The following is a 23188-nucleotide window of genomic DNA, read 5'->3' on the forward strand; positions in this document are numbered from 1 at the left end:
TAGGTGTCAGTCATAAATTCAGTAAAAAAGATTAGCCATTTTCCTTTATTACACATTGTGCATCACGGTAATCAATTCATGTCTCAAAGAACAAAGACCCTTCCACATGTGCTGCACAACAGACCCACCGGGAAATAACAGTGAACGCTACTGACGGGATTTCCTCGCACTGACCCCTGGTCTGATAACCGGACCTCAACTGCAACATCTGTCCCAGTAAACATGTTCCAAGGTAAAAACGAGCACGACACATATTTTACATTATTGCAAAAAAAAGTGGCACAAGCTCTTCTGCTGTAACACGCCACGGCAGCACCATTTTCAGGAGAGGCGACACTCCAATGACTGATGGCACCTCGTCGGTGTTGAGCTTCAGCCTATCCAAACCCCTGGTGCGTATCCCAGCGTACAAATTCATCATCAACGAGGCTCCCGAAGAGATGAGAATGAAGGACAGTATGCGGAATTTTAACACAAGGTTGCGGGCAGAGTGGACCGAACCATCCACAAGACACCGACACACTTCTTGAACGTCCAACCAGTCGTTCTTTACTGCGGTAAACATTCACTCTTCTTCCGGCATAACCGGCACTCAGGAACAGTTCCACCAACGGCGGCCAAAGTGTATTTCCATCCAAGACGTTCTCCCCCTGGAAGTGTGAGGATCTGCACTGGGAAAAAGAACGGCCGCGTATGGGCCGGGGAAAAAGAGAAAAAAAAAAAAGGAGCTGGAAGACGGCTTGCTGCAGACCCACTATGCATCTTGGGAGGGGGCGGCTACCAGTTGTAGCCTGCGGGGGGCATTTTGTCATCCTTGTTGCTTTCCAGGGAAAAGGGAGGGATTCGCACGTCGAAGTGGGACCCATCGGACTTCTCGAAGCGGAACGTCCCCCTGCACAGACAGTTAAAAGCGATGTTAAGTTATGCTGGTCAAGAACATTATTGGTAAGAGCATGTTCGAGTGATGTTAGTCTGAAAGTTAAAGGTCCCATGACATGTAAATGTGACTTTGTGAGATGATTTAATATGAATTAATACGAGTCCCCCCCCAGCCTGGCTAGAAATGGTGATGGGTATAAAGAGGGCTTTGGCCATTCTGCTTCGCTGTTCAGACATCATAAGGGGAAAGGTTACCTCCCATTTCTCATGGTTTATCCGTCTAGAGAATCCCCCCCCCTAAAAAAGTATCTCCACAGACCATCATGGCTTCCAAATGTGTGGATGTAAAAATGTATTTATAAATGTACACCGATGTATTTTTTTATTTTTTTTGGTTTACTCACGCAAGACCAGCGGGTTGATTTTATTTTTATGAAAAACACTGACACGACTTCCTGTCTGTGCCAGAAATCGTGGTTGGTGAATGGTGTTGATGTCATTTGCTCCTCAGCGTCTATAGGCCGCTCTTCTCCTCGTCCCGTCTATTAAAAGTTCAGACACCAAAACGGCGCCTCCTGGGAATATCTCATTGTGGGACTCACAAAAAAAGGGCTGTAATTCTGTACCACGGCTGAATTAGCGCAATATTACGTATCATAGCAGGCACAGAGGACCAGTGAGGGCTGAGGTTTTGGGGGGGTTTCCTACAATAAGACTATGTTTCAGACTGCAGCAGATAGAGAATGTTTTACAGCACCATACAATAACCCCACGGGAATCTATATATTCAATTTCTTTTTGTTCATTACGTTTTTCAGAATGACACTGAACTTGTGTAATGACACAGCCTCTTATTATTAAATAAAAACAAATGAAGCGTTTAGCCTCTAATCTGTATTGGAAACCAGCGATATATAAACGCATTAAAGTGAGCGGAGACAACTCTCCTCAAAATAATGACACATATACATGTGGCATCAGTTACCATGGTAACTGGCAATAAGAAGACCGGTGGCGAAACCCTGGAAACCTCCGGAAGACCGCAGTCCAGGGAAGTATGGATATTGACAATATATGCAGAATATTACACAGGACACCGTGCATCATGCTGAAGAAGGATAGAATGGGGTTTTTTGCCAGTGCGGGGGCAAGTGATTTAGTTCAGGGTGGTAGTAGCCTAGTGGGTAACACACGCGCCTGTGAACCAGAAGACCCAGGTTCGAATCCCACTTACGACCATTGTGTCCCTGAGCAAGACACTTAACCCTAAATTGCTCCAGGGGGGGACTGTCCCCTGTAACTACTGATTGTAAGTCGCTCTGGATAAGGGCGTCTGATAAATAATGTAAATGTAAATGTAAATGTAAATGAAAAAAAAAAAAAAAGAGGAGGAGCAGATGCTGGCCGCCGGGCACTCCAGATCGGGGTCGGCGTCACGCCGTGGCGAGATGATCGCCTCGACTGACGTGGCAGAGCGGCACAGAGCCGACCCGCTGAGGCTGGCACTGCCAAGCGGCCCTGCAGAGGCACGGAGCAGCGGCGTGGCCAGCGGCAACCGCCAGCAAACATGAAAGGGCAAGGCAGGAAACCTTGATGCATGACTTCCGAACGGACAAGAGTCCTCGCATCCTCGATGGGTCGATCCAATCATGCCGCAACAGAGATCAACTAAGACATCCTGGTCAATGTAAACGTCAATATTAATGTCACAGATCAGAATCCTGAACCACAGTCATTTACACATCTGCAAATGTCGGTGCAGGTAAATGCATGAAATCCCTCCTGGAGTAACAGTGAGTGCTGAACTGGCTCACAAAAAGAGGAAGGACATCAAAGATGTCACCACTGGCCTTCTGGCACAAAAACATCCATTTGCAGCCAAAGATGCCAAGAAAGGACCAAAAAAAAAAAAAAAAAAACCTTCTCAAGTTATGCCATATATAAATGGAAATTTATATATGTATGTGTGTGTGTGTGTTTATCTAGTATATATATCATAACCTAAGGAAAGTTTTACACAATAAAAACAATGATTTATATACATACACACATACATGTTCTGAAGATGTGCGCATGTATTGTATGACGGTATTGTAAATACAGGGATCCATGTTTTTGTGTAATTTGCAGCCTCTTGCAAATGGCTCAATTCCATCCATTCTGAGACAAACATGAACCATCTGAATGACGTCAGCCGCTTTCAAATCACTGCAGTGCATACAACACCAAATGTTCATTAAAATAACTTGGCCACAAACTTCATAAGCTTTAAATTAATTTATTATTTTCAACCCATCCAAAGAGTGCACAATGCCTGTTAAATAAATCTATTACATTCAGCAAAGTGTTATTTAAAATTCCCTGAAATGCTAAGCAAAACCAAACCAAAAAAAAAAAAAATGGTAGGAAACGGTGATCAAGAGACAGTCGCAAGACCTCCGTCAGCAGCAGGAGACACGCGCTGATTTTCAACTCGTCACGTGTCACATTACAGGTGTAATACATACGTCCTAACAGCTGTAAACTACACAACACACACACCCGACCCCGACCCGTCACCCGTCCGAAAAGCGAGTCAACAGCATTACGACGTCACGGCTGCGGACTACTGTCTGAAACAGCCCGGTGAACAGACGTGCAGATCTATATGCCCTTCACACACCGCGTCTGCCTCATCCAGCAGGAAGTGAATAATCTTGCTGGGATATGTGCTGCAGGGGGGACTGTAAACGGGACCTGCTGTGGATATATCGCATTTAAACGTGTTTTTTTTAACACCTGGTCACCTACTTATCTGTCCATGAGTGGAAGAGTGGCAGTGTTTGCTTATCTAAACCGGTCCGAGGTCCGAGGCAAACCGGATAAGGCAGCTTGACAGCTGATCATGTATTGCATAGTGAAATCAGCTTCTGGTCATAGCTTCAGATCAATCAGTTCAGTTCGTCATCAGGTATAATAATAAATGAATAATAAATTAATTTAACATGTCAAACTGCCCCCCCCCCCCCCCCCCCCCCCCCCGATATCAGGATACCATATCTGGAATTTGTACTTTGTGATTCTGGGTGAAAAAAGGGTGAAAAATTCTCATACATTAAGTTCCAATGCTTGTCAATCCCCATCATTAAGAGCTAAAATCACGTAAAACGTAAAAACTGCTTACAAATGAAACGACGAACTAAGCATGGCACCATGTTTCAGTGTGGGCTTCACGTTCTTCACTACGTGCAATTTTTAAACCTGTCCACGGCCACCTGGCATCTTCTGGATTCACCTGGTTAACACCACTTCAGGGTCCCAAAAATGCCGACTGGGCTGGGAACCCGTAAATTACGGTTCTGATAGCAGAAGGAACCTAAAAGGACAGAGGGAGCGACCAGTTTATGGGGCGTAACTGGGTGCAACTGGACCGACACAGAAAGAACTGATTAGCGCGGCGTTAGGAAGGAGAAGACCCCCTACGAGACGGGGGTTAGTCGGCCGGGTTTGTTTGGGTGACAGGCTCAAGTGGCGGCTCTTAGGCCAGGGAGGTGAAGGGCCCGGGCAGGAAGCCGTTGGGAGAATCGTCTTTCTTGCTTTCGAGCGAGAAGGGCGGGATGCGCACGTCGAAGAAGGTGCCATTGGGTCTCTCGAGCCGGTAGGAGCCCCTGCAGGGGCGAGACATACAGGGAGACGCGCCATCAGAGACCTGCCTCACCCCCTCCCCAAACACGCTGGCCATGACTTGAGTCTTCAGATCAAACGAACCACCAGCTACAGGTTTGGGCCCACTAATAATAATTAAGATATTACACTGTCTTTTATTAATACATTCTTGAAAAACAAACACACACACAAAATTCACCTAATGCAGCCTTTACATCGGAACACAGAAACCCACACGATCTAGAAGACAGTGCCAATCAGCCTCATTCTAATTCCACCAGACCGCAAAGCCAAAGCAAGTACAAAACACAGACGCACAGACTCCAGATCGGTGTCATTTTCGTCACACCACAAAGTGAGCCACAATAAAACACGACCACTGTACTTTACCCATCCACATGTGGCACAGTGGGCAGCTATCTACAGCGCAGTTCTCAGTGCCACAGGAGTTCACCAGAAGAGCACCAGTCCCATGTTCAAACTACCATCGTGTCGCTTAACCCTGAGTGTCCCAAAGGGCAACCGTCCCTGTCACTACTGTAAAGCGCTCTGGATTGAGGCATCTGAATAAGAGCTAATAAGTACTAATAGCATATGGCGACTTGACTAAACTCAAACACCACTAATCTCATCTTCACAAACACAATGTGCTTAAATAATAATAATAATATATGAGTTAACTAATATTTTACGCACAGCACACTGCAGTACATTATGGAGGTTCACCATGTGTGTAGAAAGACATGGGGACAACAGAATTCATGCTAGTATTCATTCTACTAGTAACACATCTCACACCCATTTCGTATGGTAGGTTGGAAGGAAATTCAGCACTATTTAAAAACTGAGCACTGATTTATCATTTACATAAAAATAAATTAAAAAGACTCACCACATGTGTCCACTAGGGGCCTGTAGTGAGACATGGCTGCTGTACTGAAAGGCTGGCTGCTCTTTGGACAACACCGGCTCCTGCAAATCGAAATGAAAAAATGTAAACGCTTCTGTTCAGAAAATGTCCCTGTATAGTCACACATTTTGCAGTGAGACATAAAGAGCGCTCTTGCTCACCCTCCCTACGACTCCTCGTCCTCGGACCGTCTCTAGCGTGCCGGAGAGGCTGAAGATCCTCCAGTGGCGCTCCCTGAGCTGCACCACGTCGGCGCCCATGTTCTCCAGGCGGATGCAGTACCGCCACTGCACAGGAAAAAACGGAACATTCCGGCACAGAGTCTCTTGAAGAAGCCAGGACACATCAACCGCCAGAGAAACGGACTCACCCAGTAAACATGGGAGTTCTGAGCTTCCTGGGACCGAGCCCAACATGTTCAGTGGCATGAAAACAAAAATGCAAACCACAAGGTTGAGAAACCATTCTAACAGCAAATTATGGATCATAAAAACATGTACTTTATTTCTGCAGACATTAAAGGTCCCTTATTATGAAAACATTTTTTTGCTTTTATATATAACATTTTATGCATTTTATATATATATATATCCTCTAATCCTGTATCTGAAGTCTCTTTCAGAAACTCTGCCTTGGTGCAGAATTACAGCCACTTTGATCCAGTCCCACCATGAGATTTCCCCCACGACGCGCCGTTCCGGTGTCTGTCACTTTAAATGCTAATGAGGAGGAGAAAGGCGGGACGAGCATGTGCGGAAATCACGTCATCAACACCACAAAGTTTGGTGCAACCAGGAAGTAGCGTCGGCATTTTTTCAGAAAAATTTAATCAACCCACTGGTTCTGCAGAGTCTCGTGGGACCGAACTAAAGCTCAACAAGAACTACATACGTCACACTTGTTCCGTGCATCATGTTGAGAATCGACCTAATTTTTACATCCAATCACCAAGCAACTCCAACATGGCATGTTTGGATGCCATGACGGTCGGTGGAGGAAATGCGTCCTCTGCTTGGGTTTTCCTCTAACGTGTAATTAATGAGTGTGATAAGTAAAGAACTGAAAAAGCCACCACATACCCTCATGCCCATATAGAAGGGAATGACGGTGACACGGATGTTTTCGGTCGTCTCGCGGTGGACGTCGGAAAGCTCCAGCCATGGGTGGTTCTTTTCCTGCCATGCTCGTAGCGTGTCTCTGGGAACAAAGGGGGGCACTGCACAGGTGGACCCACCCAGAGACACCCATTACATAACATTTTCGAAAGAAGGAAAAAAAAAAACTTTACTGACTTTAAGCTGCGTGGACGTTCCCACTCTGCCTACCTTTAGACGCTTTGTACATGAGGAAGCGCTCAAACAGCTCATGATGAATGGGGACCTGGTCAGTAGTGTTATAAGGCAGAATATCTTCGTGACTCACATAGTCCAGACCTTCAAAATAAACACAAGGGATTTAACAACAGAAGGGGCACGACAGCAGCGTCCATTCCTCGACCCAACTCACCTGGAATAGCGTAAAGTGCCCTGCTGTCATCGTGGTTGGCGAGAAACGTGACTGCCTCCGTCTGAGACCTCTGAGACTGAAAAGCAGGTGCCAGTTACACAAAGGCGCTCTGCAGAACACACCAGAGCAAGTGTCTGCCTGCAAGACAACTTACAATGTGGGGACAATCCCTGGTGTCTATCAATACTTGGTAGTATGTGTGCGTTTTTCCCTTCACCTCCTTTGACCCATGGGCCCCAGGAGGCTCTTGCTTACTGGGAGGAAGAAAACAAAAATGCAGGAATATATTAAAATCTCTTTTCTCGGCAAGTGTTTACATAAAATAGAGGTTGCAGCAGCAACAAGGAGATGGCTCTGTGAACAGAAGGTTGCCGGTTTGAATCCCGGTCCACCACACACTGCTCCCTGGGCGCCTGTCATTTTTTTTTTTTTTTTTAGTAATTAAAATTACAATTTTTAGTAATTGTCATTGTGATGCCACAAATGCGTCTTCTGCATTTAACCCATGCTTTGCTCAATGGCACCTCAGTGGTACCCAAAGTAAAGTGAAATGATTGTCACATGTGATACACGGCAGCACAGCACACGATGCACACAGTGAAATTTGTCCTCTGCATTTAACCATCACCCTGAGAGAGCAGTGGGCAGCCATGACAGGCGCCCAGGGAGCAGTGTGTGGGGACGGTGCTTTGCTCAGTGGCACCTTGGTGGATCGGGATTCGAACCGGCAACCTTCTGATTACGGGGCCGCTTCCTTAACCACTGTCATGGCTGCCAACTGCTCACCAAGGATGATGCGTTAAAAGCAGAAAAGCAATTTCTTTCGGGACTAAAAAATAAATAAATAAATAATACAGGGTGCGGCAGAAATAACTCATTTGCAAAAATCACTGTAGGGCCCCCAAAGCAGGTAGAGGGGTGCGGTCCATTCTGTTAGGTAGGGTGCATAATGAGGTTTTTTGTCGTCATGATTCCATGGTCAGGTGTGCATCAGGTCATTGTAGTTGAGGCTTTTTTCTAAATAGTTTGGTTGGGTTAACGCGCTATTGAAAGTGTACCAGACCGGAAAACATGTTGCATAGCAATCTAAAACAGTGTGGAGAGAGGTGTCAGACCCACCTCTCCGTCGTCTGTGGCGCGACGTCCCTGTCGTAGAGTCGAGCGTGCCACGGGAAGAGCACTATCCCTCTGTACCCAAACACGCTGTGCAAGAACAACTGAAGCACACCAGACAGACACACACGTTAATAAGAATAGCCGCAATGCACACGCTTTAAGTAAGACTGCTGCAGACAACGCTTCATCTCCCCGTAATTACCTGTCCAGTCTCGTATTTGCCATGCTGCTTTGGCGCCTCAAAAACCCCAACAGTTTCCAGTACCTTTCCTTCAGGTCTGTTACCGGCCAACAACAGGAGATTCAGATATGGGACGCAGACACACACACAAAAAACATCAATGGTGTTAGAAAAGCTAAATAATAATTGTAACAGCACCAGCTGGGCCGGCCAGTATGACTTTAAATATGCAAATAAAATCAATTTCAATGTCTATCAGCATCATATTATGCTCTATGGTTCATCTTTGTGGCGTGTTGAAAGAACCCCAAATCGGCGCATTCTACTTTTGAGCATCGGAATGCATTTAAACAATTTACTGATGAATGGGTATTTTGTCGGTCCTAATAAAACGGGTCAACGTTCCTTTGTTGAAAAGCTGGATCACGACAAGCTATGAGAATAACTTGTGTGTGGATGTTTTAATGGTGACACATATAAACACGACCTCGCTGGATTCATCTACAGCTGGCCAGAGGCGCGATCCGGAGACCCCCAGATCCGAGTCGGTATTCTGGCGCTCAGCGGGGCTCGTAAACTCAACACCGGTCTTGATCTCAACTTGACCTTGGCGCACCGCTCGGTGCCGCATGCGCTATGAAGAAAGCGCGACGTTTATACGTCGACTTGCAGGTGTGTACATTTTTAGATATCGGAGTTTGGCGGAGCGTGTCTGTAATATCTGCTGGCCAAGATAAAAAAAAAATAAAAATAAAATAAAAACTTTATTACCGTACCGCTCACAGACCTTCTCACCCTCAGCAATTTTAGATTTTCACCCCTATCTCCCGTAAAGGGAGGCCCATTACTTCAACTGTCATCGGCTCAAAGCACGCTTATTTTTGACACGACCGCGGGTCTTGCTGAATTAGCTTAGCATCGTTGCTAACGGAGGGTGAATTAGCTTTAGCTCCGCCAGCTAACCAGGGTCTTACCGTGACGACACCGACCGTTTCTGCTGCGCGTTAACGACGCCGCACGTCGAACACTGTGGTCTGCGCCGGGTCGGGTCGTATCTACTGCTGAGGTCGAAGCACAAGGCGCGAAAGGTCTGCTTTTTACTGCACTTGTTCAGCGTGGCCAGCAGCCCCTGTCGCAGCACGCAGGCCGCCGCCATGTTTGTTTAGATGGGGGCAGTTGGGTGTAATTTCTGAGAATTTCTTGTTTCTTATTCTATAAGAAGAACTAGATAAATTTTAGACTATATATTTTATGGAATGTGCAAACTGTAAAGCTCATTTTAGCTGGCAGACGCCACAAAATGTAAATTTTAAAATAGTCATTTTTAAAATAGTAATTTCCACCACACTGTCATTTTATTGTTAAATTGGGGCAGAATTTGGGGCAGTGGTGGCCTAGTGGTGAAAACGGCCCGATAATCGGAAGGTTGTCGGTTTGAATCCCAATCAGCCAAGGTGCCACTAAGGTGCCACTGAGCAAAACACCGTCCCCACACACTGCTCCCCAGGCGCCTGTCATGGGTGCCCACCAATGGTGGTGTCACAGTGCACACCGTATCACAATCACTTCACTTTAATAAAAAATTATTATTAATCTTAACCATTATCATGATGAGTTTTCTCAAATTTCCGTGTTTAAAAGGGACCGTAGCTGAATTAATTTCCCAAAGGTACATTTAGGTTATTAAGGTGGGACAGGGGACATGTTCTAAATATTTTATCTATATAGCTATATATTTTTATATTCTATTACAAAAAAAAAGTATTGTATTGTAATGCTGATACTGCTGTTATTAATGTTTGACTTGTAGTTAAAAAAAGAATAATCTGCTCTCAGATTTCTAAGCATGCGTTCACATAAACAAGCTTAGTGTCGATGAAATTGCAAGCAAGATTGCAATTCATCAGTTGTTGCTCGGCTAGTATCAATATCTCTGTCCGGCATGCATGTATACACATTTTAATTTATGACTTTCATAAACAAGCACACATTCATTTATTCATAGCCCAGATGAACAGCTGCAGATGCATCTGGAACACACACAGCAAACTTCAGATCTAACACCCAGATTATAGAATATGATTCTGATTTATTTGAAGATTATTTGGCTTTAGGGATGATTATGATATGTAGAGATCAGTGTCCAGCAGGTCAGGCGAACTGCAAGGTCAGTAGTCATATCTTCACAGTAATAATACAGCAATACACCACTATGATACACAATAAACCCAGATGCCGTTTAAGCCCCCCTTAAGCTGATAGAACTTGAGCTTTGCCTTTCAATTTATTTTTTTTTATCTTTTACTTATTGGGTAGTTGACATATCCATCCACATAAGTGGAGGAAAATATTTTGATTGACGGAAAACAATTTCATTGCAACTATATCTTTCATGGAGCCGCTTAATAATTATTATTATACTTCTTAGATAGATAAGTCTCTGCTATATTTAATAATCATGTATCTGTGTGAGACAAACATTTCACCATGTTTTCAATCAGTTTGTATGTGAATAAATGAACACAATGTGAGATGGATAACATGTCTGTGTGAAAAAGAATAAATGCAGACTGTGGAAAAGATGAAAATGTGTATTTTTGACAGAAATTGTTAAGGGAAAACATTTAACATGCGGGTTTCTCAGCACAGAGGGAATAAATAATTACAGAAAATACATGTTGGTTCAGAAATGTAATATGTACAATTTAGTTAGATTGACAGTAATATGACGGGCATGTTTTACAAAAAAGTTTTAGCAAGAAACATCGTAATAAAACGCATGAAAAGCGAGATGCTGCAGAGGCTTCGGTGGTTCTTCAGGATGCGTGAAACGTCAGAATTCCCCCAGGTTAGTAACCACAGCGGCGCTGTGAATCAGCTCGGAAATGTCCCCCAGGGAGGTCTGTGGACGGGCCACTGCTCCCTCCCAGTAGACCTGCTGCTGCGTGGGGACCACCTGGTCCACCGAGACGGAAGCGTACCTGCCCTGGGCGGCGGCGTGGGGCTTCGGCCCGTATCCGGCGGCGCACGCCGGGCCGAAGTCACTCCACGGCTGCTGAGCCTGGTGGAAGTGGCGTCCGGCGGCGGCGGGGGGCAGGAGAAAGGGCCCGGGCTGCTGGGGGGGTCGCGTTGCCCACGGCAGCGCTCCGGGGAGGTCGGGGGAGATCGGTGGAGGCGGGGGCGACGGCTGGGGAAGGTCCAGGCTCCAGGGGCCGAACACCTGATGCGACCAGCTTGGGTTGGGCTGCTGCTGCTGATGTTTGTTTGAAGCACAGCTCCACGCCTCTGGAGCCACGCGGGCCACCTGGCTGGGGTTACATGATGTCGGCACAGCAGAAAGAAGACAGGCGGGACCGGAACTCCGTTTCATCACTGGCCTGCTCAGCCGGCCGCTCTTAATGCTGCGGGCGCGTCTGTTCTGGAACCACACCTGAAGAAGGGATAAAACAGAACGGAAGGAAGTTGACAGGAGAAGATCGATCTGGAAGAGGCTTTGAGCGCCACACTCGAGTCTCACCTGAATCTTGCTTTCGGGCAGGAGCGTGATCGCTGCCAGTCTCTCACGCAGGGTTATGTCGGGGTACGGCGTCACCACAAAAGCTCGCTCGAGCTCGGACAGCTGGGCGCGGCTGAAAATGGTCCTTTTGCGTTTCCTCTGTCCCTCCAAATGTCCCGTCCGGTCGGACTCAGGTGATGTTGTTGCATGGCTTCTAATGGAATCTGCAGAAGTAGAAAACACAGCGCACCTCCTCATAAATCAAAAAAGTAGCGAGTCAAACGGAACGAGCGTTAAACAGGATGCTGAAACAAACGATTTCTACTCTTCAGCTTCTGGAGCTTTTGGCACTAAACTGGGAGAAACTCTGTCCGGCAATGGAAATTGATCTCCCGATACCTCGGGTATCCTGTGGACGTGGGGAGCGCCAAAGCAGACGTCCTCCCACAGATTTACAATATTTTTGATGACTCCTGAGGTCTGGATCCCAGTCCGCAGAAATTCACTGGCCATGAAGAGCAGTATCTCCATCAGATACGTTAGTACACACTCGCCTATGAACCAGAAGACCCAGGTTTCAACCCTGCTTACTACCATTGTGTCCCAGAGCAAGACACTTAACCCTGAGTGTCTCAAGGGGGGGGACTGTCCCTTACTTTACTTTACTTAGCAGACTTTACTTTTATCCAAAGCGATTTACAAGAGGAAGACATCAGCAATTCTCGTACGGTTTCTATAGATTTTGAGTTTACAAAACCAAGAGCCCTGATAAGGCCGAACTTGTCAGAAAAAGAACATGCTCTGAAAAAAAATTTAACTGCTAGACGAAGAATTTTTTTAAAATTTTGTGTAGTGTGTCTGCATGTGTGTGTGTAAGTGTTAGAATCGTCTGAAATACTTTTCTCAAATACTTTTGAACTTTTTGTCCCTGTAACTACTGATTGTAATTCGCTCTGGAATAGGGCCTCTGATAAATGCTGTAAATGTAAAATTAGTTAAAAGACTCGTGTCTATACAGCTTTCAGACCCCATGAAATGTGATAATGGAAGAAAAGGTAGGAAGACCTACCTGCGAGCTCCCTTGCCCCGGCCTGGCGAAGCTCTTGGTCCACGAACAGCTCCATCATCCCCGGTCCTCGCCCAGAGCTCCCTCCGGCTTTATATGGGCCACCTCATCACACCCCTCGGACCTTTGATCCCCGCCCCCTCCCCCCGCCGGCTCAATTGTCCTTCGCACCTTCGGAGAAGATGGTCCAGGCCCAGACAGGAACTGCACCTCAGCCACGCAGCCACCACGCACCTCATACGTCAGAATTAAAACGGCCCCGGCACTTTATTCCCGGGCCAGCGGAGATCCTGGAGATCCCGCGAAATCCGTCTTTCATTCGGGCATTTTTAATATCCAGGAGCAAATTATGATCTGAAGGGATGGGGGGGATTACAGCGAGGTAAACAGCGGAGTCCGATGCATTTCCGACCCCAGATTAGTCCCCTAATCTGCGAGTTCGCGAACTTCCCCGCCGTCCAATTTCGGCAGGACTGCACGATGTTGTAGAAAAAAAACGTCCCCAGTATGGAACACTGACCCACTGGAGGTCTACATATTAAACTCATCCACCAGAAAGTGTCTCTTTTACGAGCCTCTGGAGGTGCAGGTATTGAAATGCGTGAGACCATTTACATAATTAGGCTGAGCCTCGTCCAATACACAGACCAACGGGGACATTAGAGGACAGGGGGCGACAGGACGTCCGTCGTTGACATCAAACGCGAAGCCGCTGTGTTTACAGGAGATGATTTTATATCATCTTACAATAATCTTATAATAGGCAAAGAAAAAGACAACCCCCCCCCCCTTTAATAAAATCCTTTGGACAGATAAGATTAAAAAAAAAAAAAGTTACAACTATTACAAAATAGTTACAACTATTTTATTATCGATGTGGCGTATCTCAGTAGGTAGTAGATTTCCCCGAATCAGTATACAACATGCCAACAAACACTTTACACACAGCCCTGCATTTTAACATTCGGTGGTAGCTGCTTTGCTACGAAGATGTAGACTCAGTGCACACGCCTTTGTACGCTGGATAAATCTCTATGTTAAAACAGGCAATAGTTTATTTTAATTAAACGTGAGCCACATTTGCATTCAGGCGCAGCCCTTTTCGCCCCACTGAGCTCTAACACTTTCATCATTTTCCCCACTTACATCAGCACAGTTCATGTGACTTGGCTTTGGCTGAAACATGATGAGAATCGTGCTCATAAAACAAGAAAACAACCAAACCAACCAATCGCAGCAGTCTTTACTGCTATTTACAAGTTCTGTTGTCCGTTTCTCCCGTCAAACCACTTCGACTTCTTCACTCGAAAATCTTCAGGTGATTGTAGAGGGACTGCACATAGGTGAACACACACATGGGGTCGGGCTTGTACCCCATGGCGAGCATGTCATCGACCTCGATGAGGCGGAGGCAGTCGGCCGCGTTCCTGTCAGGACGTTGGCAGACAGAGAAGAGCGTGTGAACATGGAGGCCGGATCCCACACACACACACACACACACACACTTACTCGGCTGCAGTAAAAGCCACTTCGAAGTTGTGTCTGCGGTTAGCCGGGCTCAGAGCGTTGAAGTCAAACTCATTGGGGAAGAAGGAGTGGACCAAGGCACAGAAGGCCATGCCGTCGCTCCAGCTCGACGAGAAGTTCTGGATGTCTATGTTCTAATTAAAAGAGGCGATGATACAGTCACAGGATATCTTTGTTAGTTTATGTCATTTTATCAATCTATTTGTGCATAAATTTATCAGTTATTTAATTAAATGCCAACTAATGACCACTTTTCAGAGCATTCAGATTTGCAAATTGATTTATAGCTTTCGGAGACAACAAGGATTTCATATATTACACTGTGTACTGACACACATTCTATTTATCTAAACATTGACAATATATCAATAATCACCTAAATATTATAACTAAAATATTTATAGAGTTACTATACAGCTAGTGTGGACTCTTATAATACCTAAAACAATTCCTTATGCATTGAAGTAATTGTTTGAATGTTAATTATTCCCTGTTGACATGTAAAAATTCCATACAATCTAAAATATTATAATACAAAACTATTTATAACATATGACACAACATAACAATAATATAAATAATAGTTGGTTAAGTTACCAATAGTTGGTAAGATGATAATTATGACAAAAACAGTACCTGTAATAATAATACTACGGTGTAATTATGCTCTGGCTAATCTGTTTACTTGCCTGGTACCCAATAGTTTTAGATCGGCACCATTCCAGCAGAGTCTGTTTGATGCTGCTTGCGCTGGACATTCCAAAGCTCTGAGACCGATTCAGCTTGGGTTTTGAAGGTTTTGATCTGCAGTTATAAACCCATCCTGAATTGTGTTCATGCCGCAAACAAATAAAAAAAAAACGTGATTTGCCCACTAGAGGGCAATGCTCACTTGGAGAAGTTTGGCTCGGACTTCTGGAACAGGGCCTGCTTGGCTTGGACGCCAGAGGTGCGCTGCGGCGGGAGAGTCTGGGCCCGGACCAGCTCGGATCGCTTTGTTGTGCTCATGGGTGTGACTCCAGCCCCACCTGGCTTCCTAAAACAGAGTCAAATCCCACTGAGCATCTGACCAAAGTACCTGTGAACATCCGTTACTGAACAAACCTCTCAGTGGACGGACTGCAGCTCGAAAAGGGAACTGGATGGCGTGAAAATGTAGGGGATGACAGGTCTGCACCAAAGCAATAAAAAGCACAAATATCTTTATATAAACATCAAACATATTTGGAAATGCCTGTTGAGGTCACCAGTGACCTTCTGATACATTAACCAGCATCCACCGCTGATTTTACCTATGCTTGGGCTCCTCATAGGACCGGGGTTCCATGACTTTGCTGCAGGCACTAAACATTTGAAAAATGTTCAGAAGCACTGAAAGGAAACAGAGTTAATGTATCTCCCATAATGCTTCACTCACTGGGTTTAATTGCCTGTTCCAGTGCCGGTCTAGGAGTGACATCATCAGAGGTGGGCGAGCTAAATGCCTTTCTCAGTTGAAAAGTGGGAGACTGAGGGGTGTCAAGAGAGGGCCGCGTCACTAACTTGGGGCTCCTGGGAACAGACAGTCCTACAGGCCTGGTCATGGCTGTTACTGGAGCCTGGAGCTGAGGTGGGCCTACTGGAGCTGTGTGCTGCCCATTGACCTTTGACCTCACATACTGCGGCTCTGGTAAATCGTCTGAATGAAGACAAACAACGATGTCAATGTTTAATATCACATTACAAAATGCAAAGCAAGTCCCTGCTGTCATTATGTGTGTGTGTATATATATATATAAATATATTTGAATACATATTTTGTACCTGTTCCAGTTTCATGTCCATTGTGATGCTCCACTGAAGTAACAGATTCCACCTTCACCACTTCTCTCCTCTTAACAACATCCTAATTCATGGCACAGACACTAAAATCAGCACTCAGCAACAGCGGTTTTAGTCCTAAGTAAAATAACATCAAAGATACTTTGATATTTTAACACTTTACTACCATTTGCTACAGACAAAGTACATTTCAAAATAATTTAACATTCAAATAAGTAAAAAATTTAAGCAATTTAAATGTAACATTTTATTGTATATTAAGGGTTAATGATTCCCTCCGTAGAGAATCCAGGTATCCGATCAGCAGTAAACAATAGCAATAAGACCTACTATCAGTGGCGGTAGTGTTCGAAATGCGTCATCAGATGCTAATTTTAGATGCTGCTCAGCTACTGAGACGTCATTAGTCATGGGAAGATTTTGTCACTGATGATTACATTTCAGACCGGACGTGAGCAGATATGTGTGACCCAGGGACCTTAGATGCACCACAGTTGCTCAAAGAACCCAACTGAAGACCACTGGGAAGGATGGTAAAGAGCAGGATTCTAAAAGAAATTCTTCAAAGCAGGAATTCTCACTTAGCTGATAGCTTAATCTGCTTTTCCACTGGTATAATCTGGAACCCATCCCAACAATCATAGCAAGAATGGCAGGGATCACCTGGAGGTTTAGGACTGTGATAGGAAACCAGATCACTCCACGACTTGGACTTTCCCTGCAGTTTTTACTGTGCCACTCAAACCTCATCTGAAAAATCCTTGTCCCGAGACCAACAAGTTGCCCCACTCCCACACAAGGAATCACACTCCAAATCTATTGCCATTATAACTTGTTTTATTTGTTCACTCACTCAACACTAAACAAGGCCATTTCTGATGCACAGAAAAACTTTCCTGCGTGTAGAAAGCTGAGAGTTCAAACAAGTTTTTTTTTATTGTAAAAATGTGTAGGTGAATGAAAAAAACTACATTATTTTGAAACAAATATAAAAAAACATATACAAATGTTCATTCCTTTTCATTCCAAAAATATAGCAAAAAGGGTTAGGGTAAAAAAAAAAAAAAAAAGTCTAAAGATAAGACATAAAAATCTGCTTTAACTAAATCCAGAAATATACTTGCTGTGAGCTGCGTATGCATATGTCCGTACACAGTGAATGTTTGTGCTGATATTGTGATCCGTACAGAGTGCCTTGACCTGTAGTGTGTACTCCTTACCATCAGGGGTCAGTGTTGGGGGCGCAGGCCAAATAAATGAATTAATACCTGTATCTTAAAATCATCATCTGTTGAGTGCAGATCTCGCAATACTGCCCCTATAAACATATGCAGGTATTGCATCTAGTTCAATTTCAAGTATGTGCACAAAAACCGATGCAAAGAATGCAGGATACATAACGTTGCTGTACGTACATACATCCGTATGTAGTTTACAGCGAGTATAGTCCTGCCTTGAGTGTGGATGTTTGTGAAGGGAGACGTAAACCCCAGTTTTGTTGTCTTATGCACTCTACCCAGTTCCTGGTAGAGAAAGCGACTCTAGCTGTGTGGCCACTTGTTTGTGTGATTCAGAAATAACCAAGTCTGGCGAAGCAGGATTTTACGAAAGGCCAAATGTAATGGAAGCTACATGCGAGAGCCCCTGCTGGAGAAATGGGGAATTACAGCCCATTAAAAGGAATATTTCCTGTCGCTCAACTCACTCACTACCCCCGGGATACTGGGTTACAGGCACTTATTTATTTCTGGAGTCGATCTATTTTTAATTTGTGTTTACCCCTGCATTAACATCCGATTAAATCTAGTTCCACATTTAGTCCAAGCCATGAGTTAATGTTTTTCCATTAGCATTTAGTGCTACATTCCCAGCGGGATGCTAAAAGGAGAGGCCAGTGAAACATTACCACGACCAAAATGGTCTACAAGGCTGCAAAGTGCACGTGGTCTTTGGCTCCCAAATACTGTTGGTTGCTTAATGATTAAATCAATTAAATTAAATGTGAAATATTTTCCTTCCCCAAATTTAATACCACTTTATGTCTTGACGATAGACGTGTAGATATTCAATGTACATTATGTCCAGAATCAATCGATCGTTTAGATTCAAACTTTTTAAATGAACCAATTTGCAACCATGGTATATTTTAAACATTTGTGCAACTATATCAACGATAAAAGGCTAATTATTGCTCCATGGTGGCCCAGTGGAACTCTCAATGATCTCAGTCCTAAGGTTCTTTAGTCCTTTTACTTGTATACAATATGATAAACAATACATACAAATACATAGATAGAATATTCTCCCATTTCATAATTCGACTGCATTGTTTCCTTGTTAGTTGCTGTCATGAGGTCACAGTGTGAAACATTGTAACTGTGTGGTATGTTGAATGACAAAATAACTCTATAATAATAATTCAATAATTGGACTAAACACAGCAAAATGCACTATTGCTGGGTGTGGAAGCCACTTTACTTAAACATTTGTTTAATGATGTTTCACTCGCCATTTAATAAAATTACGTCCAAATATCACTATATTGAGAACGTTCTTTTGGGTTTCTCTTATGTTGTCGAGGGTTGTTGAAATGAAGCATTTTTCTGACCAGAAACCGGGAGCGTCCCGCCCAGCGTAAACATGATGCTAGCGGGCCTTTAAAGCCACCTTCTGACATGTTAAGATAGTCGGAGTAAACCATCCCCAACAGCCCCGACTAAAAGTTGGGGAACAGGCAATCAATCAGGCCTCCTAAAAATACATGTGCCCTTTTGGGGGCTGGAAAGACTGGAAAGAGAGATCGGCGAGGGGCAGAACGGTGAGCGGGATCGCCGGGTTACATGGAGTCAGTGCCCCGACGTTACACGCGGGAGGGGTCGAAAGACCACATTCCTGTGCGAAAATCTCCGGCAAGTTGAGGTGCACAGAGCTGGAAATAATATCATAGAACAACTAGGCGGCGAATAGGAGAGAACCCGCGCGCAAGTGTCAAGTTTAAAAACAGGCCATATATGCCGTAATGCTGCTGCGGAAATGTGCGCGTATGTGCATTATTTGGCACGTGAATGGGAGCCTGTGGCGGCAGGACGTATGTCAGGCGCGGGCGTCCACGTTTTCCTTTGGGGGGTTAATGTACAGGCCTAGCCAAATCCGCCCTCCCCGTGACGTTGCGGATTAATGCGCTTCAGACTGCGTAGCGGAATTTTCCCCGCAGCCTCCGAGCTATAAAGCGTTATAAATCACACGCGAAACGTGACTCGCGGCCCCAAGGTCATATCACCGCGATGGGCCGTGAATAATCAGGAGCACTTCCTGTGCGAGGGGAAACTGGCGTGCGATTCCAGCACACACGTGCAGCCATGCAGATATTGCTGCTCGATCGTGCCGCATCCCTCGTTCATAGACGAAGAGCTTTTCGTGTCATGTGTGGAAGGAAGGTCCACGCGCATGGCTTGCATGGTACTTCTAGGAGACGCGTTGGCATGCACGGTTCCGCGTGGTACCTCAACGTTTACTCACTCTGGACTTGGGAGCGTCCATGATCACCGTTTTGAGAGCGTAATCCTGCGTTGACGTGAATGAGGAGGTCAGGACAGAATCACAGATGGAACCAGGGGCTGATTCAGGAGAACCAGTGCTGGGTTCAGGAACAAAACTAAAGGAACCATTGCTGGTGAAGGCTGATGCAACCTCCTGAACATCAGCTGCAGATCCATAGTTGGAATCAGTGACAGAACCCAGGTCAGCATCAGGAATGCAACCAGGAGAGGGTTGAGGAACCCCGCCCGAAGGTTCTGGGCAGTGTTCTTGTGCAGCAGGACTCTGGTTGCCATTCTCAATGTCTTGGTTCAGCGAGCTGGCTAAGATGGAGATGCTCTGGAGCTCGTCCTTCTCCAGGGACCTCTGCTTGATCTGCAACGCGGAGATGGCCTCCACCTGTCCAGCGAGAGCCTCCAGCTGGGCCCTGAGCTGCTGGTTCTCCTGCTGCAGCTGGGCCACGGTGGCGCTCAGCGGCTGGGCGAGGCTGCAGGCCTCGTCCACGCGCCGCTCCACGGAGCGCTTGAAGGTGCCGACGTCCACATGGATCTCGCGGACCACGGCCATCATGGTGCGTTCCAGGCGCTCCAGCGTGACCTGGGCGGCCTCCCCCGAGCCACCCATATCTTCAGCCGGTGGACCGTTCTCCATGAAGGCGGGCCGGAGAGGTGGAGGGGTCCAGGTGTTGGGAGCGCGTCTGCTGCGTGAATGAAGGTCGAACATGCTCCTCTCCAGCACTCCGTCCCGCTGTTTCCTGAGGAGGCTTCAGGGGGGTGAATGAGACAAGCGGGGTGTAGGGGAGGGAGGAAGGGAAAGTAGAGGAGGTCACTCTGTTCTGGGGTGCTGGGGAGGGGTTATTTTTGGACCCAGCGCTAGTCTTACACGCTCACCGTGGGGGCTCTAGGGTAGAGACATGGAGTTCATGGCCAATTAAACCCAGAAGAACTTAAGGGCACTTAGCGGACCAAAATAGTTTCTAACAAGCAGCGTACTGAAAGGCGGATTAATATACCGCAAACGAGAGCTTGAGACTTTTCTAGGCTCCATCTCTGGAAAGACCCGGTTACGTTGCTGATGTGGTGCCACGTGTTCCCATGGGCTCAACGTTCTGCCGCAACCATCACGTTGCTCTACGGAACAATCAGAATTTTCCTTTGTCCTGAACTACGCGTGTGTTCTGCACAGCGTTTGGTTCGGTTTATATTGTAACGGCGCCTCAGTCGTACTATGTGAGGTCAGAATGCTTTTTTTTTTTTTTTTGCCGATCCATGCTTGCTTACCACCCAAATAATTAATATTAAATTTTGATCAAGCATAATCACCAGCTGGTGTGCATTTCTTTCTACCTAGATCTTATAGTTTCTATGTTCTGGTACAGCTCAGCTCCAGCATTCCCTGTTCCAGCCCCAATTGCTTTGAGCCACTGAGGACCGAATACCTTTTATTATGATCCTTGCTCTCCCATAACATGATCGGCCCCCTCCTGGCAGGGTAGAAAGCCTGCCCTCTGTGGGTCAATTAAGGCACAACAACATGCGGTTATTCCAGATTTTACTCTTCACACCCACATTTAACCACTCAGTTTCTAGTGTAATAATAGTCCTATTAAACATCTAAATTAACCAATAAATGACAAACAGGAGTCGTCAAATCGGATTTATTCGTTTCAGATCTGGATTCACAAGTTGCAACAGAATAAATTAATCTCGTTAGTTTCAGCCTTTTAGAAAAGAAAGTTCATAAATCTCACTACAAACAGAAGGGGGCGGGGGGTGAATTTACAACATCAAAGACGATGTAAAATCAGAACAATCTTAGAAAGCAAAAGAACCGGAAGCGGCAACCATGCCTCTGTCAGATAAGAGCAAGGAAATGAAAAGACTTTAAACGCTCGAGGCTGGGGTAACGTACTCTGCAACAGTAAGATGGCTCCAGCCGAGCGAGAGTTATTGCTAATACAACATTTCAGGGACTCGGGTCCCACAGAGAAGTCGGCCTTTTCACAGAAGGATGATTATAAACCTGTTCGTAAAAGTGAGGTTATTGGGGAAGCACTCATCCTGTTCACACAAGGCACTGGGCTGTGTTTCGTTTTAACTTCACAAATTTGAAATTTATCTAAATATAAATTGTGAAAACGTTGTAATGTAAGATGACGTTTTGTAACGCATGACGCACTTCAGTCTGGACCTCCGTTTTTAGGTTAGCCCTAGCAACCTATTCACACAGGTAGTTAATCATGAAGCCAGTGCTTATACACTCCTAACCAAAGTTTATTAAGGATGGAAAGAACTAAAAAAAAGAAAAAGAAATAAAAAACCGGCAGAGGGGAGATTGGAGTGATTGGCTGCTGATATGTAGGTTAAAGTGCCTTGATGATCTTTGGTCTACCGATGCTTAAGACTGCAGTATCACCAGCCATGTCAGGAGAAAAAAAAAACCTCTCAAGGGATTCCAGAAGTTAAAAAAATAAATCTTACTGTGAAAATCTCATCCAAACCCTGAGACACCCCCCTCCCTAAAAAAAAAAAAAAAACACCAAAAAGTCTCTATTGTGCTGAGACTATTAATAAAACATTATCTGCTGGTGTTATAAAAATCTAAAAATAAATGCTATGAAATGTTTAGGGTACATGCATGATACGGCCCCGGTTCAAGGGTCATGATACACAGAGTTTACCTGGATTGGTGTGTGATATGTACCTTAATTCAGTCGAACACATCTGAGATTTGAGACTTGATTATTTGGGGTGCAAACAAGCGACACCTTCAGCTGCAGTCCGATTCCAAAAAAATCCCCCTTTAGGGTCCCGGAAACAAACGGAAAACTCTCGCTGCAAGCCGAAGTTTTCCTGGCAAATCCGCCACATTGACAGTCGGAACCCCTCAAACAAAGACGGGAGGAAACCGGGAGTGACAGGGCCAGACAAAAGGTGGGGGGGGGCAGACAGAAACAGCCCATTCAGCCCAACTCAGCCGTACCAGAATGCACCGCTATGGAGCGTATCCAGGGGCAACGGCACAACAGAGCGCTGCCCTCGTCTAATGAGACAAACCGGCCGAGCCCGGGGGGACAGGGCCATCCGGCATTCACTCGAAACGCAACACGCTCGGCATAAAAGAGAAAGTCGGCCCCTTACCGGTGCCAACAACCCCCCCCCCAAATATAAAGACGGGGAGTCCGGGTACAGTACTTCACATCGCCTTCAGCATTCTGCTCGCTTATCTCTTTTTTTTTTTTTTTTTTATTTCACATCAACCAGTAAATGCAACTTGCAGAATAAAAAAATAAAAACTACATTTGTATCGATTATTCGTCAGTAGAAATAGAAATATAGATTCCTTTTGCCCCTCTATGGGAGGTTCTGAGGTGAACGTTATTATGATTATTATTATCATCATTATTATTATTATTATTATTATCGAGTTCCGTGCTAAACTCCAACGCAGAGAGAGCGGCAGCGAGCACAGTGTTAGAACGACTGGCCTGTAAAAGATTTCGTT

General features: G+C 45.3%; 3 protein-coding genes across 4 annotated transcripts; all 3 read right to left on the reverse strand.

The window, feature by feature from the left end:
- Nucleotides 1-26: 26 nt before the first annotated feature.
- LOC114792938 (polymerase delta-interacting protein 2-like) lies at nucleotides 27-9424 on the reverse strand. Of its 2 annotated transcripts, none has more exons than XM_028984485.1 (11): nucleotides 9212-9422; nucleotides 8259-8334; nucleotides 8060-8157; nucleotides 7095-7194; nucleotides 6941-7016; nucleotides 6760-6867; nucleotides 6514-6650; nucleotides 5805-5831; nucleotides 5596-5721; nucleotides 5417-5496; nucleotides 27-892 (listed from the first exon to the last, which is right to left on the reverse strand). In XM_028984485.1, the coding sequence occupies exons 1-11, from the start codon at nucleotides 9391-9393 to the stop codon at nucleotides 778-780; spliced, it is 1125 nt and encodes a 374-aa protein (XP_028840318.1). In that variant the 5' UTR covers nucleotides 9394-9422; the 3' UTR covers nucleotides 27-777. The 2 variants fall into 2 exon arrangements, with proteins under 2 accessions (XP_028840318.1, XP_028840317.1); XM_028984484.1 differs by lacking the exon at nucleotides 27-892 and adding an exon at nucleotides 3918-4526 and having other exon boundaries at nucleotides 9212-9424.
- Nucleotides 9425-10640: 1216 nt separating this feature from the next.
- On the reverse strand, nucleotides 10641-12400 carry LOC114792939 (homeobox protein SEBOX-like). The gene is made up of 2 exons (XM_028984487.1): nucleotides 11755-12400; nucleotides 10641-11667 (listed from the first exon to the last, which is right to left on the reverse strand). Exons 1-2 carry the CDS (start codon nucleotides 11989-11991, stop codon nucleotides 11071-11073), a joined length of 834 nt encoding a protein of 277 aa, XP_028840320.1. The 5' UTR covers nucleotides 11992-12400; the 3' UTR covers nucleotides 10641-11070.
- Nucleotides 12401-13650: 1250 nt separating this feature from the next.
- LOC114793061 (smoothelin-like protein 2) lies at nucleotides 13651-23180 on the reverse strand. The gene is made up of 9 exons (XM_028984681.1): nucleotides 19667-23180; nucleotides 16130-16211; nucleotides 15744-16004; nucleotides 15619-15669; nucleotides 15431-15497; nucleotides 15219-15362; nucleotides 15016-15130; nucleotides 14309-14460; nucleotides 13651-14226 (listed from the first exon to the last, which is right to left on the reverse strand). Exons 1-9 carry the CDS (start codon nucleotides 20405-20407, stop codon nucleotides 14100-14102), a joined length of 1740 nt encoding a protein of 579 aa, XP_028840514.1. The 5' UTR covers nucleotides 20408-23180; the 3' UTR covers nucleotides 13651-14099.
- Nucleotides 23181-23188: the final 8 nt, after the last annotated feature.

The sequence above is a fragment of the Denticeps clupeoides genome, chromosome 6, assembly GCF_900700375.1.
Source record: "Denticeps clupeoides chromosome 6, fDenClu1.1, whole genome shotgun sequence".
NCBI lineage: Eukaryota > Metazoa > Chordata > Actinopteri > Clupeiformes > Denticipitidae > Denticeps > Denticeps clupeoides.